This window comes from Oryza glaberrima, chromosome 6 (genome assembly GCF_000147395.1).
Source record: "Oryza glaberrima chromosome 6, OglaRS2, whole genome shotgun sequence".
Classification (NCBI taxonomy): Eukaryota; Viridiplantae; Streptophyta; class Magnoliopsida; order Poales; family Poaceae; genus Oryza; species Oryza glaberrima.
In genome coordinates this window covers 24,542,647-24,559,052 of record NC_068331.1, presented here as the reverse complement: position 1 = coordinate 24,559,052, position 16,406 = coordinate 24,542,647, and the positions used below count along the sequence as shown (strand labels likewise).

The following is a 16,406-nucleotide window of genomic DNA, read 5'->3' as shown; positions in this document are numbered from 1 at the left end:
GAACATGGCCAACTAGGTTAAGTGGGAAAGTCCGTTGAGTTGTGTTCCTTGTCATGTAACAAAATGACTAACTATATCTTTGTTGTTTCTTACTCCTTTATCCCTTAAACATGACTATTGTCAGGCAAAGTAGTATAGGGATAGCACACCCATGTTGATGGGTAAACATATATAAACACGTATAACGTCAATAGATCATATAACTCGTGATAAATACATGTACCATGTACGAATAAGGGATGCGAGATAGGCATACATTAAGTATTGATAAACTCATACAAATTGTCTAAATGTTTAATTAGTTTGTAAGAACAAGTAGCACTTATAAACACATATAAAGGCAATCAATAGATCATATAACTCGTAATAAATATATATGCCATGTACGAATGAGGGATGCGAGATAGGTATACAATAAGTATTGATAAACTCATACTAAATGTCTAAATGTTTAACAAGTTTGTAAGAACAAATAGCACTTATAAACACATATAACAACAATCAATAGGTTATATAACTCGTAATAAATACATATACCATGTACGAATGAAGGATGCGATGTTTTGATAAAGTTGGACTAAATGTATGACTTAATTGTATAAACCTATCCATCAATCATAAAGGTTTTGTTTTGTCACAACATGGACTAGATAATACTACCTCCGTCCCAGAAAACCGTAGTAATAAAATGATGGGAATCAATTCACTATTTCATCTTCTTGCCATTTCTTAGTTGTTGTTCCCATACAAACCAACATTGTCCTCACGTAGATACTTAGAAAAAAGATGGCGGAAATTGTTCAACTCTTACTTCTTCACACCTCTATTCCAACCACCATACATGTTTGCTTGTAGATATGCATCTATCTTTTTTATCACTATAGTACACCTCTAGATAGTTTGAAAACCATAATAGCGCAGGAAAACCAATCCTAACATGTGATTGATTTACCGCCAAGACCTCCTTGCGCCAAGGGTGTAATGGTATATTATGCATTGTACAAAATAGCTCTTGGGTTCACCTTCTTATTGCAAGAATCCATTAAACAACTAATTGTAGTATTTGATTTTTTTTGTTATACAATATATTAACTAACAATAGGTTCTACTTCTCCGTTTCATATTATAAGTCATTTGACTTTTTACTTATTCAAAATTATTTAAGTTTGACCATTTTTTTTAGAAAAATATAGTACCATTTTCAATAGAAAATAAACATATTATCAAAATATATTCAACGTTAAACTTAACTAAACTAATCCCGTGTTGTAGATGTTACTAATACTAAATCTGTATTCGCCGGATATCTACAAATCGTTACCATATCCTCACTTCGGATGGATTTAGAGCGGATAGTATCCAATTCGCTTTCGCCCCTAATCACTATAATGCGGTTGAGTTTCTATATATGTGATGAAACAGTTGAAATTCTACAATTGGGCTCCTCCCCAAATCTCCCATAAAGCTACATAAAGCTAAGATGATCGACGATTTTATAGTCTCTTTTTAACTGTGTTTCTGTTTACTCCCACTATAATCCATTTCATATTCAAGGAAGACTTTTTTGTATCGTTTTTTTTTTGCAATACGAGAAATTAAGTTTCTTGAACACTTCACGATTTGCTAGCCTCGGAAATACATGCCTCATTTTTGCAAAAAGCCCATCTCAAATCTCCTACAAGCTCACTTCTCAATGGATCAAACAAACAAGCCACTAGATGGCCTTTTGGCCCTTGGGCCTTCACCACGAACCTTCGGCTTCACCAAGCTTCTCGTGTGCCCACAGAGCCTACAAAGGTACACAGAAAAGCCAACCTCTGGCCTCTTACTCCATCAAAAGGTACAAAAGGCCCATACTTTTTTCAGACCGCAAAAAGGCCCATTCTCTCACGCAGCAATTACCGCAAAATTGTCACAAAGTACACACACCGTTCTTTCTCCTTGCCGTACACAGAGCGAGATCTGAGCGCATCTCCTTCCCCAGCTGGCGAGCTCGACCTCCCGGGGTTCGCCGTGGCTTCCTCCCCACCGTCTCCACCTAACAGCCACACCCGCAGATAGATATCTTTATCACAAGTCAAATGGTGGCCCTGGCCCATCATCCGCAAGAGGAATCTGGGATTACGTGGCCATCGTCCTAAGCTAAGCTAAGCTAATCTGCCAGCCTTGATCTTGACCAACTGCCCTTCACACTACCACCTCCACCTCATCGCCTCCGCTTTTCCAAAAAGCACAAAACCGCCGCAATCTTTATTCACGGAACCAAATAAACAATGGACGGACGGCCCGGCCACCGCGACGCGCCCGTACCACCTAACCTCAACGCCTCATTCAGTCGTTTTAGATCAAAAACGCGCACGCACGCACCGTTTTAGTACTAGTAGAGTATTTTTTGGGTGTCTTGGCTTGATGATGGAGCAGCTCACCGGTTAGCAGAAGAAGCAGCGTGCGTGACAGCTGAGATAGAAAACCGTTATTCTATTTCTATCTACTATAATGGCACCTCCGGATCCGTCCGGTGTGTGACGTCGGCAGCGATGCGCGATGGCCCTCGTGTCCCGTGCGCATTTGACAAATACTCCCTCCGTCCCAAAATATAGTAATCTTGTACTGGATAGGATACATCATAGTACAACGAATCTCGATATACCCCTATCTAGATTTGTTATATTAGGATGTGTTTTATCTAGTACAAGTTTACTATATTTTATATTTTAGGGGACGGAGGGAGTATCCTATCGCACGCGTGCGATCGATCGATCGATCAGCAGAGTAGTAGGACTTGTATAGCGTGGCAGATGGCATGACAGCGCGATGGGAATCCAGCGTCACAAGCGGGGATCGTCGGCGTGGAGTGAGCGAGAGAGCGAGCGCCTCGGTCTCGGTTGCGCTAAAAAAGCGTCCCAGGAAGCTGCGAGGAAACTGCCCGCCGCCGCCGCGTGCGCCAACCGCCCGATCGAAGCCAGCGCGCCAGGGTCTCGTGTTTTTTTAACGAGTAGTACTAGTGTGGGTGTGTGTTGGGGTTGGGTGGTTGGCAACGGCAGTTCGCAGTAGCGGCTCGTGTCGGTGGGACGGGGGGCCGTTCAATGCCGAGCCAGGCTGGCCTCGTCTCGGGAGCCGCGCGCCCACGCCCGCCCCCTTGAGGCCCTGACCACGTCCGTCCTTCCCCCTCTCCCTGGTCCCACCGAGTCAGCACCCACTTGCTCACTACCCTGCCCCGATTGCGACAGTGGTAGTAGTAGGGGGTGTTTGGGAGAGAAAACACAAGTCTCTCACACTTATGTTGAGACTTTTATGTTTTTAAGAGAGGGGCTCAAGTTTAGCCCATCTCTCCTAAACATCCCTGTAGTAGAGTGCTACCAGTAAAAAGTTCTACCACTAGTGGTGGGTGTATAATTTTACTTACAAGAAATTGGAGTATAAAGGGGTATTTGCATTCAGACCTTGTCATATTGGATGTTTAGATATTAATTTGAAGTATTAAATATACTATCTCCGTTCCAAAATAAGTGCAGCCGTGGAAATCCATGTCCAACGTTTGACCGTTCGTCTTATTTGAAAATTTTATGAATTTTTTTTAAAAAAATAGTTGCTACTAGCTCCAATTCATCTATAGCCAATTTATACAATAATTGCTTATTATACTATTAATATATGGTCCTACCTTGTTAACGCCAAAATTTGGTAAGCTCGAAGTCATCATCGGCCTAGAGTTAGTATTGGCTTCAGTCTTGGAATCGGGCGATGGGAGTCGTCAAATCGCCCGCAGTTGTGTTCTTGGTGAAGTCGGATCAATTAAAGAGAATTTATCTATAAGAGTCCGAGTTCAAGGATGCTACGGCATGGCAAGTGTATCTATTAATTAGGAATAGTTTGTTAGTTCCTTTTATCTTTAGAAAAGTGGAAAGTGTGTTTAGTATCCTATAAGAACTTTATGTTTTTCTTTATCTTTAGGAAAATTTCTTTCTTATCCTACAAGGACTAGTATATCCCTATGGGTATAAATATGTACACCCAGGGTCATTGTAAAATATCTCTAGATCAATACAACTACTCTCGGCGCATCGCCACCCTCTTTACGGAGGTTTTTATTTATAATCTGGCGGAATTTGGCATCTGACGCGGGGCTGCATTGGTTCAGTTCGATCTCTGGCGAATGGGTAAGTCCTATGTTCCATCGGCCCTGGTGAATCTATCGGCTACGTTGGTGTTGTTCAAGGCCGCATCGCTTCGATCTCTTGGATCGCTCTGGTTTGGTTGATATATTTGCCTACATGATATCTCAATTCTATCTCTAATCGCATGGTGTTTAGAGACGTATCGGTTTAGTTGGGACTATCTCAGTTAGGTCCGATCTTATGTCTTAGCTGATATATCTCTACAATCACAATGTTGTTCTAAATAGATTTGTTATATCCGCCACATTAGACAGATCTATCGGCTCATCGAGTATTAGATTATCATATACAATCTCGTGCTATATCGATTAGGTTCGACCTACTAAATTGTTGTTGATAATATAAATCTTGCTGAGCTGATAGGTTCATGCTAGTGTTTTATCATGGTGCTAGTCGATAAGTTATCTGGACGTTGCATCGGCTTATAAGGATTACATACAAGTTGGGTTTAGCCGATCGCATTATCAAAATATATTCAACGTTAAACTTAACTGAACTAATCTCGTGTTGTAGATATTTCTAATTTTTTCTATAAATTTAGTCGAACTTAATGAACTTTGACTAAGAAAAAATGAAACGACTTATAATATGAAATGGAGGGAGTAGTTGTTTTCACCATAGTTATTAAGACCGGACTGGTGAATGAACCAGTTGAGCTCTCGGTTCACTGGTGTAGTGGTCGGACCAGTGGTTTGACCGGTTCAACCACGGTTTGATTACTAATATAGAATGAGTGTTTATATAGTGGCACAAGCGTCAGGATGGTGGCTTGGCTAGCGCGTGCTGCTGTCAATCCCATGATCAGAGGTCAAATCCCCATCTCCAAATTTTGCCCGGTTAATCTCCAGTTTTATATAAAAACCGCCCGAGTTAACCGGTTTTCTTCGGTCCGATTGCATGCCCGATCTTTTAAGGAGACCGGACCGGTTGGAGCCCTGGTTCCGGTTTTTTCTGATCGAACCGCGGGTCCAATCCGGTCCTAATAACTATGGTTTCACTCATCAATCATCGTCACTAATATTAGGGGTGAAAACGGATCAAATTCGGATGGATAGGGGTCATACCATATCCTAATTCCTAAACCATATTTTTAAAGTGGAATCGGGGTAGGTGCGGATGAGGAGCGGATTTGTTTCGGATGTTGGAAATAGAGCGGAGCCCGTGCAGACTCAGCTCAGAAAACAAATTAAAAATCATTAGATGAGGAGCAGATTGTTTCGGATGTTAGAAACAGAGTGGAGCCCGTGCAGACTCAGCTTAGAAAACAAATTAAAAATCATCAGATGCAACATATATATTCAACCAAAGCAACATTAAGTCACTAATTAAACAGACAACAATGCAATAACAATATCACAAGCACATAATAACAATAGCCATGAGAGATTGATACAGGACAGCTAGAGTAGGTACAATAGCAGACTATAAGTTAGCTATAAACACATGACAAGAAGATAAAAGAAGAGAGAGAAGAGCAACGGGCTACAGATTTGTAGCCAGCTATAGCATGGACTCTAATACACAATATGTATATGACAGATGAGACCATATATTAATAGTATAGTATATGTTTATTAACTCACATATACAAGACTAAAAACGATCCAAATAAAGTGGATTAGCTGAGAAACTAATCCCAAAATTGACTAGATGGGTTGTCTCATGTGAAATGAGCCAAATAAAGTGGTTGCATGGGCTAACAAAGTCAGATTATCCACCAACTTAACTGGATAATTCGCATCCACCAGATATCACCGATACTACATCTGGCTCCATATTCGCATGGTACTATCCGCAGGTGCGGACCTAGCCTTGGCCTTGTCAGGCTAGCCCATTGCACTTTGAGCCAAGTTATGGTGAAAATATATACTGTGGCCTATTACTTCATAGTGGATTTTCACTCCTAGGCCTCGGACTGTGGCCTAGGTGGCCCAAGCCCTAGGTCCGCCCTTGACAATCCACATCCAAATCTGTATTCGCCGGATATCTACAAATCATTACTATATCCTTACTTCGGATGGATTCAGAGCGGATAATATCCAATTTGATTTCACCCCTAATCACTATCATGCAGTTGAGTCTCTATATATGTGATGAAACAGTTGAAATTCTACGATTGGGCTCTTCCCAAATTTCCCATAAAACTATATAAAGCTAAGATAGCGACGATTTTACAGTCTCTTTTTAACTGTGTGTCTGTTTACTCCCACTATAATCCATTTCATATTCGAGGAATTTTTTTGTCGTTTTCTGCATTACGGAAAATTAAGTTTCTTGAACACTTCACGATTTGCTAGCCTTGGAAATACATGCCTCATTTTTTTTTTCAAAAAGCCCATCTAAAATCTTCTACTAGCTCACTTCTCAATGGATCAAACAAAGAAGCCACCGATGAAAGATGGCCTTTTGGGCCTTGGGCCTTCACCACAAACCTTCGGCTTCACCGCGCCTCTCATGCATAGTGCAAAAACCCGGACCGGAGGTCGACCCGGTCATGTGGCTGGTTCACCGGTTTGCCGGTCCAACCGCTGGGTCACTGGTTGAACCGCCGATTTGACTTATATTAATATTTTATTCATTTAACATTATTTTTTATGTAAATAATGCAGTTTTTGATATGATATATAGTATGAATATTGACTTATCCAAAGTTTGCAAAGAACAGATTAAAACTGACAACCGAAGATCATATGCATCTAATTCTAATATATCTCTGATGCAACTTCTGTTGAGCCTAAATTCCCCATTGTCAACGAATAGATCAAAGGTGATTTCCAACCAGGGAGAAAAGAGAGAAGCAAATAGATCTCGTATAGTGCAAGGTAGAGACAGTAGGAAATCTTGATGAACTAGTGCTAGAAGCATACCAGATCGTTCTAAGCTAATGAGCTTTGTTGACTTGTGTTGCTCGAAGAGCGGCTCACGCACTACTAGAAAAATCATTTTTCCCAACGTGGGGATCTTTTTTCACAGTCGGACATGACCCTTGAAGCCAAATGACCGCCTACAAAAATATAAATCGGGATGAAGTTCACTGTCCGCCTGCGAAATTCACAGGCGTACCTTATGTGGCCCGCCTGCAAAAATCGTACCTACCAAAAAAAAATTCATCCTTATCCTATCCTCAACCATCCTTATCCTTTCCTCCACCACTCATTCCCTCCCCCCTCCTCTCTCTCTCTCTCACAGACAGTTAGAAAAATCCTCCCTCAGCGCCTCCGCTGGCTCCCTCCTTGCCCCATCCGTCGGCCGCGACGACGACGGATCTCCTCCGCGCGCCGCCGGCTTCCCCTCCTCTCCTCCGCCGTCGGCCACGATGAGCCACGACGAGTGACGACGGCTCTCCTCCGCGCGCCACCGGCTTCCCTCCTCGCCGCCTCCGCCGGCCGCGACGACAACGGATCTCCTCCGCGCGCCACCGGCTTCCCCTCGTCGCCCCCTCCGCCACCAGCCACGATGAGCCACGACGAGCGACGACGGCTCTCCTCCGCATGCCACCGGCTTCCCTCCTCGCCCCCTCCGCCGTCGGCGACGACGACAGCTCACCTCTCCGCCGCCGGCTTCCCTCCTCGCCGCCTCCGCCGGCCACTTCCCCTCCTCGCCCCCTCCGCCGCCGGCGACAACAACGGCTCGCCTTCTCCTCCGCCGGCCACGATGGATGACGATGACGGCTCGCATCCGGCCACCGGCTCTCCTTGTTGATGTTAGGAAACGATAGGCGAACAAACGATAAAGAACAATAGATCAATCACAAAAGACACGAGATTTAACATGGAAAACCCTCCCAAAATAGGAGAGAAAAAACCACGGGCGCCAGCCAGCAAAATATCTTCACTATATCTGAGGTGAGGTTACATCACCGCACGGCGGCTTACAAGAGGTATATATATAGTAGAACCCTAAAAGGGATGATGATCCGTACCGCGGGGGCTCTGCCCCCGCACCCCCGGGCATCCCCAGGCGCACAGCCCAATGGGCCAACTTCAGCCTTCACTCCACTACGGCAGAAGCTGGCCTTTATTAAGTGCAAATGAATTTGGATCACAACTCAACAAGTTGACGCGACAACGACGATGACGGCGCCGACGCGGTGGCTCGGGTCAACGTGGGGGCAGTGGACGGAGGAGAGCCATGGCCGGACGGTGGCCGGCGGCGGGAGCCGTGTTTTTCTTTTATTTTTTTAGATGATTTTCGCAGGCGGGCTACGGGCCCAACTGCAAAAATGGTCTATTTTTGCAAGCGAGATGGTAGCGGCGTTCCTTCCCCCGCCTGCGAAAATTGATTTGGGCCGCTTGAAAAAATCTTGTTTCTAGTAGTGACGTCCACTGCTCCGCCGGCGCAGCACAAATGCTCGCCGTTTCCAATGCCGTGGTCATCATCGCATAGCATTCATCAAGCTGCCGCAGTCACCGTCTAATCCAGACAGAGCAAGCTGTGAGTTATGGCAGCTGGTTGCTGCAGTGCTGCGCCATGGCGGCGCAAGGGAACGGCAAAGAAGGGAGGTAGAAGGAAAGCTAGCCCTAGGATACCTTACAGTATTGGGCTAGTTGGGCTGAAATGGCCCAAGTGGCTGTTCTGCGGGATGTATTTCCCTTCTGACACGAGCCGTCCGGTTCGCCTAAACCGTTCCGGTTCATGGTTTTCCTAAAACCGACCGGTTCATCCAGTTTTCTCCGGTCCAATTACATGGACGGTCTTTAAAGCAAACCGATCCAACAAAGTGCTTGGTTCCGGTTTTATCCGGTTCAATCGGTGGACCGGTCTAGTTTTTTTATACTATGCTCTCATGTGCCCACAGAGCCAATAAAGGTACAGAAAAACCAACCCCTGGCCCCTTCCCCGGACACCCCCCTCCGAGAAGGTTAGTGGGCGAATGTTCGCCCGCTATGTATGTCACGAATCGGTCGGAGCGAGGAGGATGAAAGACGCACGATGTACGGAGAAGGGGGAACTGGGGGAGCGATATTGTTCTTTCCTTTCCAATTTTCAGTTATCCTCTTCTTACGTGGTCTTTTTTCTTTTTCTTTTTTTTCACTACCGTTTTTCTTTTTCAGATTTCTATTTTTGTTAATTATTTTCATTGTTTCTTTAACAAAAACATTTTTTATATGAATCATCTCATGAAAACTTTCTACATATCCATATAGATTTTATGTATGTAAAGTTTCTATATGTAGACTTTATGTATGTAAAGTTTCTATACGTAGACTTTATGTATGTAGAGTTTATGTATGATGAGGACATAACTAGCTGGGATATAGCCATGACTACCTTATATATTAATCAACCAAAGGTGCATATGTTCTATATTAGATAGTCATGGTTATATCCGAGCTAGTTGTGCCCGAATCTGAATCCAAATCGTGTAGAACTTTATCTCTTGTCTTCTATGGACCAAAAGTGACGTGGTGAGAATGTGAGATGAAAGAAGACTTGGAGAAGGTTTTGGTTTGGTCCCTAATCAACTTCTTCAATCATCTATGTATGCTTTACGCTCGGTCTATTTTCCTTCACCCAAGCAAGTACCCCTGTAAACGAAAACACATGAAACTCATTGTATAGCAACGTTTGTTTAAATATATAATAAGTAAATCTAATATAGAACATATGCACCTTTTGTTGATTAGTATATAAGGTAGTTATAGTTATATCCGAGCTAGTTATGTCCTCATTAATGTATATAAACTTTATATATAATTTATATCTCTGTAATTAGAAAGTTTAGTGTATCAATTTTAACAGAAATAGAAAAATGCTGATCATCACCGGATATATATATATTTTAAAAAAGTCCAATCCAAACAAACGTTGCAACAAGAAAACATAAAGCATGCGTATGCTTGTATTTTAACTGATGAAACAAACCACCGGCTCATTAGTCATTACTAATTATGATTAAGCACGTAATTATGCATGTAATTAGCAATGAGGAAGAAGAGATGAAACGGCTGTCGGAACATTTGTGAGATTCTTACCTCGCGAACGTTCTACCGGCCTTGATCTTGACCAACTGCCCGTCACACTACCTGACTACCACCACCACCTCATCGCCTCCGCTTTGTCGAAAAGCACAAAACTGCCGCAATCTTTATTCACGGAACCAAACAAACAACGGACGGACGGCTCGGCCACCCGCGACGCGCCCGTACCACCTAACCTCAACTCCTCGTTTAATCGCTTTAGATCTAAACGCGCACGCACACACGCACCGTTTTTTAGTAGAGTATTTTTTTTTTGACGTCTTGGTTTGATGATGGAGCAGCTCACCGGTTAGGAGAAGAAGCAGCGTACGTGACAGCTGAGACAGAAACCCGTTATTCTATTGCTATTTCTATCCACTACTATAACGGCACCTCCGGATCCGTCCGGTGTGTGACGTCGGCAGCGACGCCCGCGACGGCCCTCGTGCCCCGTGCGGGCTCTGGGAGCATTTGACAAATATCCTATTGCACGAGTGCGATCGATCGATCGATCGATCAGCAGCAGAAGTAGGAGTAGTAGTAGCGTGGCAAATGGCATGACAGGCTGACAGCGCGGTGGGAATCCAGCGTCACATGCGGGGAGGCGGGGGCAAAGATCTCGTCGTCGGCGTGGAGCGAGCGCCTCGGTTGAGCTAAACAAAGCGTCCCAGGAAGCTGCGAGGAAGCTGCGAGCCGCGTGCGCCAACCGCCCGATCGAAGCCAGCGCGCCAGGGTCTCGTGTTTTTTTAACGAGTAGTACTAGTGTGGGTGTGTGTTGGGGTTGGGTGGTTGGCAACGGCAGTTCGCAGTAGCGGCTCGTGTCGGTGGGACGGGGGGCCGTTCAATGCCGAGCCAGGCTGGCCTCGTCTCGGGAGCCGCGCGCCCACGCCCGCCCCCCTGACCGGTCGACGACTCCACTGCGCACTCATTCACCACGTCCGTCCTTTCCCCCAACTCTCCCTGGCCCCACCGAGTCAGCACCCAGTTGCTCCCTACCCTGCCCCCTGAGATTGCGATAGTGGTAGTGGTAGCAGTAGAGTGCTATTCCCTCAGTTTGATAATGTAAATTATTCTAACATTTTTTATATTCATATTAATATTAACAATAATATAAATATGAAAAATGCTAAAATAATTTATATTGTGAAAGGGAGGGAGTACAAGTAAAATGTCCTACCACTAGTGGTGGGTGTATAATTTTATTTTAGGAGGAATTGGAGTATAAAGGGGTGTTTTGGGATATGGATTAAACTTCAGTCCTTATCAAATCAGATGTTTAAACACTAATTTAGAGTATTAAATATAGACTACTTACAAAACTAATTATATAAATGAGAGCTAATTCACGAGTCAAATTTTTTAAGCCTAATTAATCTATAATTAGCACATGTTTACTTAGCATCACATAGGCTAATCATGGATTAATTAGGGTCAATAGATTCGTCCCGTGAATTAGTCTAGGGTTATGAAATGTGTTCTATCAATAGTCTACGTTTAATACTTTTAATTAATGTTCAAACACTCTACTGTGACAAGGACTAAAAATTTTGATCCCCAGTATTGTTACTTGTACCAATTTTTTATCATTATTTTCTCCGTGGAATACCCAAAATAAAAGTTGCATTTTACGATAATATGTACCAATATTCTCTCCGCAAATCAAAATTAGTGTTTATGATAATTTACTAATTGAAAGGTAGAAGGGGGAATGACTACAAAACATATCCGTTGAGCAGAGATGAAAGTTGATCTCGGTGATCAAATGATGCTGAGCGAAAGGCCCATCGCTCAACACATAAAATTACTCGAGGATGAACTTTAGGCTACGTATTCTTTAATTAGAAACACGCCTTTGATACGGGAAGATATTGCTTTCAGATAACTCACTCCGTCTCTAAAAACCAGCTTATGTTCATACGCAGATTCGTAGCTAGATATCGATTTATATAGGGCGGAGGGATACCTAGGCTAAGTTCTTTTGAAAAATAGATTAATATAATTTTTTAGGTAAAAATATACACCGTTTAGTAATTTAGAAAATATGAGTGTGAAAAATGAGAGATGTGATGTTGGAAAGAGCATGGGCGCCCTAGTACAGCTAGTTGGCGTTGCACTGCAACGTGACATTGCTTTCATTTACAGCTCCGGCCGTCCTGCGCCTGTGAAGCTGGGATGGGCCGCCCGCCGCGGTGTAACAGGGCGGCACGGGGAAAACGGTACGTACTACTACTAGCAGCGGATTAGATTAGACCAGCGGGCGAACGAGCGAGCGAGCCCGTACGTACCCGCGCGCGTACGACCGCGTACGTGGCGTGCGCGGGCACGTCCGTCCGCACGCAGGCACAGCTCACACAGCTGTGCCCCCCTCTCGCACCCGTCCGTCTCACGGGGGTGGCCCCCACCCATAACTGCTTCCCACGAAACCGCGCCGCTGCAACCGCGCATGCGCTCCAGCCTGGCCGTGGACCGCCCCACCCGTCCTTATCCCCTCCCCGCACAGCGCCCTAACCGCCTCCCGGACCCACCCGTCAGTGGCACGGGTATCGCCTCTCCCCGGTGACCCCTGCTGCTGGCAGGAGAGGGACAGGTTCATCTCCATCCCCAGATCTCGCAACCCCGCGCGGGGAAGGGGGTACGTACCCGGCCGGTACACCTGTACGGCTGCGGCGTTGGGCCCCCCCGGATCGGGATCGGACGGTTGGGGTTAACTGCGGGATGGGGATGGGCAGGGGAGGTGCAGTTCAGTGCACCGCGCTCGCGGGAGCCGCCACGACGACGACGACGATGGGGGAGTGGATCGTGCCGGTCTCGTCGTCTGATCGGTTCGTTCGTGGGACGGGATAAGCACAGCGCATCGGTGGTCGTACTCGTCCGCACAACACGCCACCTCACACCTCGTGTCGGTTTGTTACGCACGAGCACGAGTACGAGTACTACTCCCCTCCACTGCCGTTGCTTTCCTCACGGTGGTTTCGAGTCCACTCCACTTCCTCTCTCTCCCTCTTCTTTTTTTTTTTTGTCGTGGTATCGAGGTCGCTCGGTTGTACAAGACGACAAGTTAGCAACGAACCTGATAGACGTGTGAATCAATCCTGTCCGGGTTTTTTTTTTCTCTCAGCTGAAAAGAAACTAAACTCACGTAAAAATGGTCGATTCGAATTTTGAACAGACACCGTTAGGTTTACCCAAATTACCGGAATTGGGACCGATTCACTACCGCGGGAAAAGGGTGACAAGTGCTCATAAATCCGTTGGCCGTTTCGGCGCCCCCCCTCTCATCACTGATCTTTCTCAACGGCGACTGCCGTTTCCCACTTTCCCACGTACGAAAACAGAAGACACGGTTCAAATTTCGAATCCAGCTAGGCAGAAACCGCCCCCACCTAAAACCACGGGGCTCGGGTCTACACATCGCTGACAGGTGGGTCCCGGTCGTAGCAGGGCCCACATGTCAATGACGAGGACGAAAACGACAACGGCCCCGGGTAGGAGGCGGTGCCGGGGGGACGCGACGTGTGCAGCGGGTGCCAGCTGTATTGCCGGTCAGAGTCACCGGTCGACGCGCCGCTATAAATACCGTCCTCCTCCACATCACTATTTCTCCAACCCCCATCGCCACCACCACCACCACCACCACTCGCGAACTAGGCAGAAACCGCAAGAAACCAAACACCTTTTGGCTCCTCCACTAGTAGCAACTACTCGTCGTCGTCGTCGACTCGTCGTGGTAGTAGTAGTCTTCTTGGCGTGACGCCATGGGAGGAGGAGGAGTTGAGGCGGATTGCGACAGGATCAGGGGGCCGTGGAGCCCCGAGGAGGACGAGGCGCTGCGGCGGCTGGTGGAGCGGCACGGCGCGAGGAACTGGACGGCGATCGGGCGGGAGATCCCCGGGAGGTCGGGGAAGTCGTGCCGGCTGCGGTGGTGCAACCAGCTCTCGCCGCAGGTGGAGCGGCGGCCGTTCACCGCCGAGGAGGACGCCACCATCCTCCGCGCACACGCGCGGCTCGGGAACAGGTGGGCTGCCATCGCGCGCCTCCTCCAGGGCCGCACCGACAACGCCGTGAAGAACCACTGGAACTGCTCCCTCAAGCGCAAGCTCGCCGTCGCCACCACCACCACCACCACCACCGGCGCCGCCGCCGCGCCGGGAGTGGTCGCCGATGCCGCCGAGCTCGTCGAGCGGCCGTGCAAGCGGTTCAGCCCCACGCCGGACAGCCCGTCGGGGTCTGGTTCCGGGTCGGACCGCAGCGACCTCAGCCACGGCGGCGGGTTCGGGCAGATTTTCCGGCCGGTGGCGAGGACCGGCGCGTTCGAGCCCGTCGACTGCGCCATCAGCCGGCGGCAGGAGGAGGATCCCTTCACCTCGCTCTCCCTCTCGCTCCCTGGGACGGATCAGCGGTTCAACCACGACAGCGCCCACAGCCACTTCCAAGAACTCCCGTCCTCCCCCTCGCCGCCACCACCACCTCCCCCCGCCGCCGCCGCCTCGACGACACAGTACCCGTTCACCCCGGAGTTCGCCGCCGCGATGCAGGAGATGATCCGCGCCGAGGTGCACAAGTACATGGCGAGCGTCGGCGTCCGCGCCGGGTGCGGCGACGCCGGCGGTGCCGACCTCCACATGCCGCAGCTGGTGGAGGGCGTCATGCGCGCCGCCGCGGAGCGCGTCGGGAGGATGCACTGATCAAAAACCTAGCGTCCATTAGAATCTCTACTATCGTTTCAACTTTTTTTTTCCTTAAAAATTTGTTTCTAAAACTGCTGTGAAAACCGAAACAGCAGTCCGAAACGGAAGGAGAACCAAAAAAAATGCGAGGAGAGATGGGAAAGAAATGTTTCGAGCTACGAAAAAAAACCGAAAAGCTCGGCTACCTATGTACAGGAAATGGAAATGGAAATGCAAATGGGGGAAGTGAGTGGTGAATCATGCAAAAAAAAAAAAAATCAGAATTCACCATTTTTGCTACAACTACTAGTGCTAGCTACCGTCTGATCTGGCTCTGAATGAAATGAGTGAATGTCACCGATCTGCTGGATCTGTGCTGACAGCTTGCAGTTACTAGTACCACCAGCCACATTTGAGTCTAAAAAAACAAACCCTTCTCGTGTTCAACGTTTAAATCTCCGTCTTATATAAAATTTTTTTATAATTAATATTTTTATTATTGTTAGATGATAAAACAAGATTAATACTTTATGCGTGACTTGTCTTTTCAATTTTTTCATACTTTTTTTTAAATAAGATGAAAAGTTAAATGTTGGCTACGAAAATTTAGGATTTGTTTTTTTTTTTTAAGGACGGAGGAAGTATTTGACACTGAAACCGAAAGCGATCGGTGCGATGGAGATCCATCTCTCCCTGAAATGGAGAGGCAACGGCTCGTAAATGCACGTCGGTCCAGCTGATCAGCCGCTTCGCTCGTTTCGTCGTCGTCGGGGAGAGCCGGAAAACGGCCAGCCAAACTTTCTTCTTTCGCTCGCCCACCGCGTCTACCCGTCGTCGATCGCGACCGGTTTGGTTGCGAGTAGCCGTCCTGTAGCGTGCGTGATATGTACTGTACCTCCTGACACGATCGAGCGATCGCTTTCGCTATCAACGGTGGAGGGGAAGAGGGGGGGATTCGGGCAAAAGTTGGAAGCGGGCAGTGGTTGCTTTCGCACGAAGGGCCCAGGCCCAGTGGGAAACGCGGTCCGGTTCGTTGCTCCTTGGAACGGGAAAAGTGTGGATCAGTGGATGGATGCATGTCGGCGACGGTGAAATCGATCGAGCGATCGGTTGCTTTTGCTTGTGGCTCGATGGAGTATATGTATGGAAGGTGGCACGTCGTATCGTACCAGCCGGTGTGGCGAGATCTACCGCACGGGATTTGCGTTCGGTTCGGTCGAGAAAGGCGGAGTTTGGCAACGCAATTCCAGGCGTGAGAACTCAGAAGGAATGTGCGTTTGTGTGGTGGCGCGTGTACGTCCTTGTGCTGGGTTTTTTGATGCTACCGTTATCGTGGTCAGTTTGGGCTCAATCCTAGTGGAGTCTTTCTATACTTTTCTATTGGGCCATGTGGTTGATGCTTACTGGTTTGCACTTTGGACTTTCACATTGGATGCTTAGTTTGCTTAATAGACCTCGATCCATGCGCGCATGATGACTGGGGCACAAAGCCCCCTATGTGCTGCCAGCCCGGCCCATATAGTTAGTTTCCCTTCATCATCCTCATGGATCGAAGTAGTAGGAAATCGAGGCAGATAGGACCCCATCCGAATAACCCAAAC

General features: G+C 47.1%; 1 protein-coding gene across 1 annotated transcript; it reads left to right on the top strand.

Moving 5' to 3' along the window:
- The first annotated feature begins 13,744 nt into the window (after window positions 1–13,744).
- LOC127778105 (transcription factor MYB77-like) lies at window positions 13,745–15,260 on the top strand. The gene has a single exon (XM_052304763.1). It carries the CDS (start codon window positions 13,894–13,896, stop codon window positions 14,821–14,823), a length of 930 nt encoding a protein of 309 aa, XP_052160723.1. The 5' UTR covers window positions 13,745–13,893; the 3' UTR covers window positions 14,824–15,260.
- Window positions 15,261–16,406: the final 1,146 nt, after the last annotated feature.

Excerpts from the sequence above, each read along its gene's own strand:
- LOC127778105 (XM_052304763.1), top strand. The coding sequence starts at position 13,894 with ATGGGAGGAGGAGGAGTTGAGGCGGATTGCGACAGGATCAGGGGGCCG.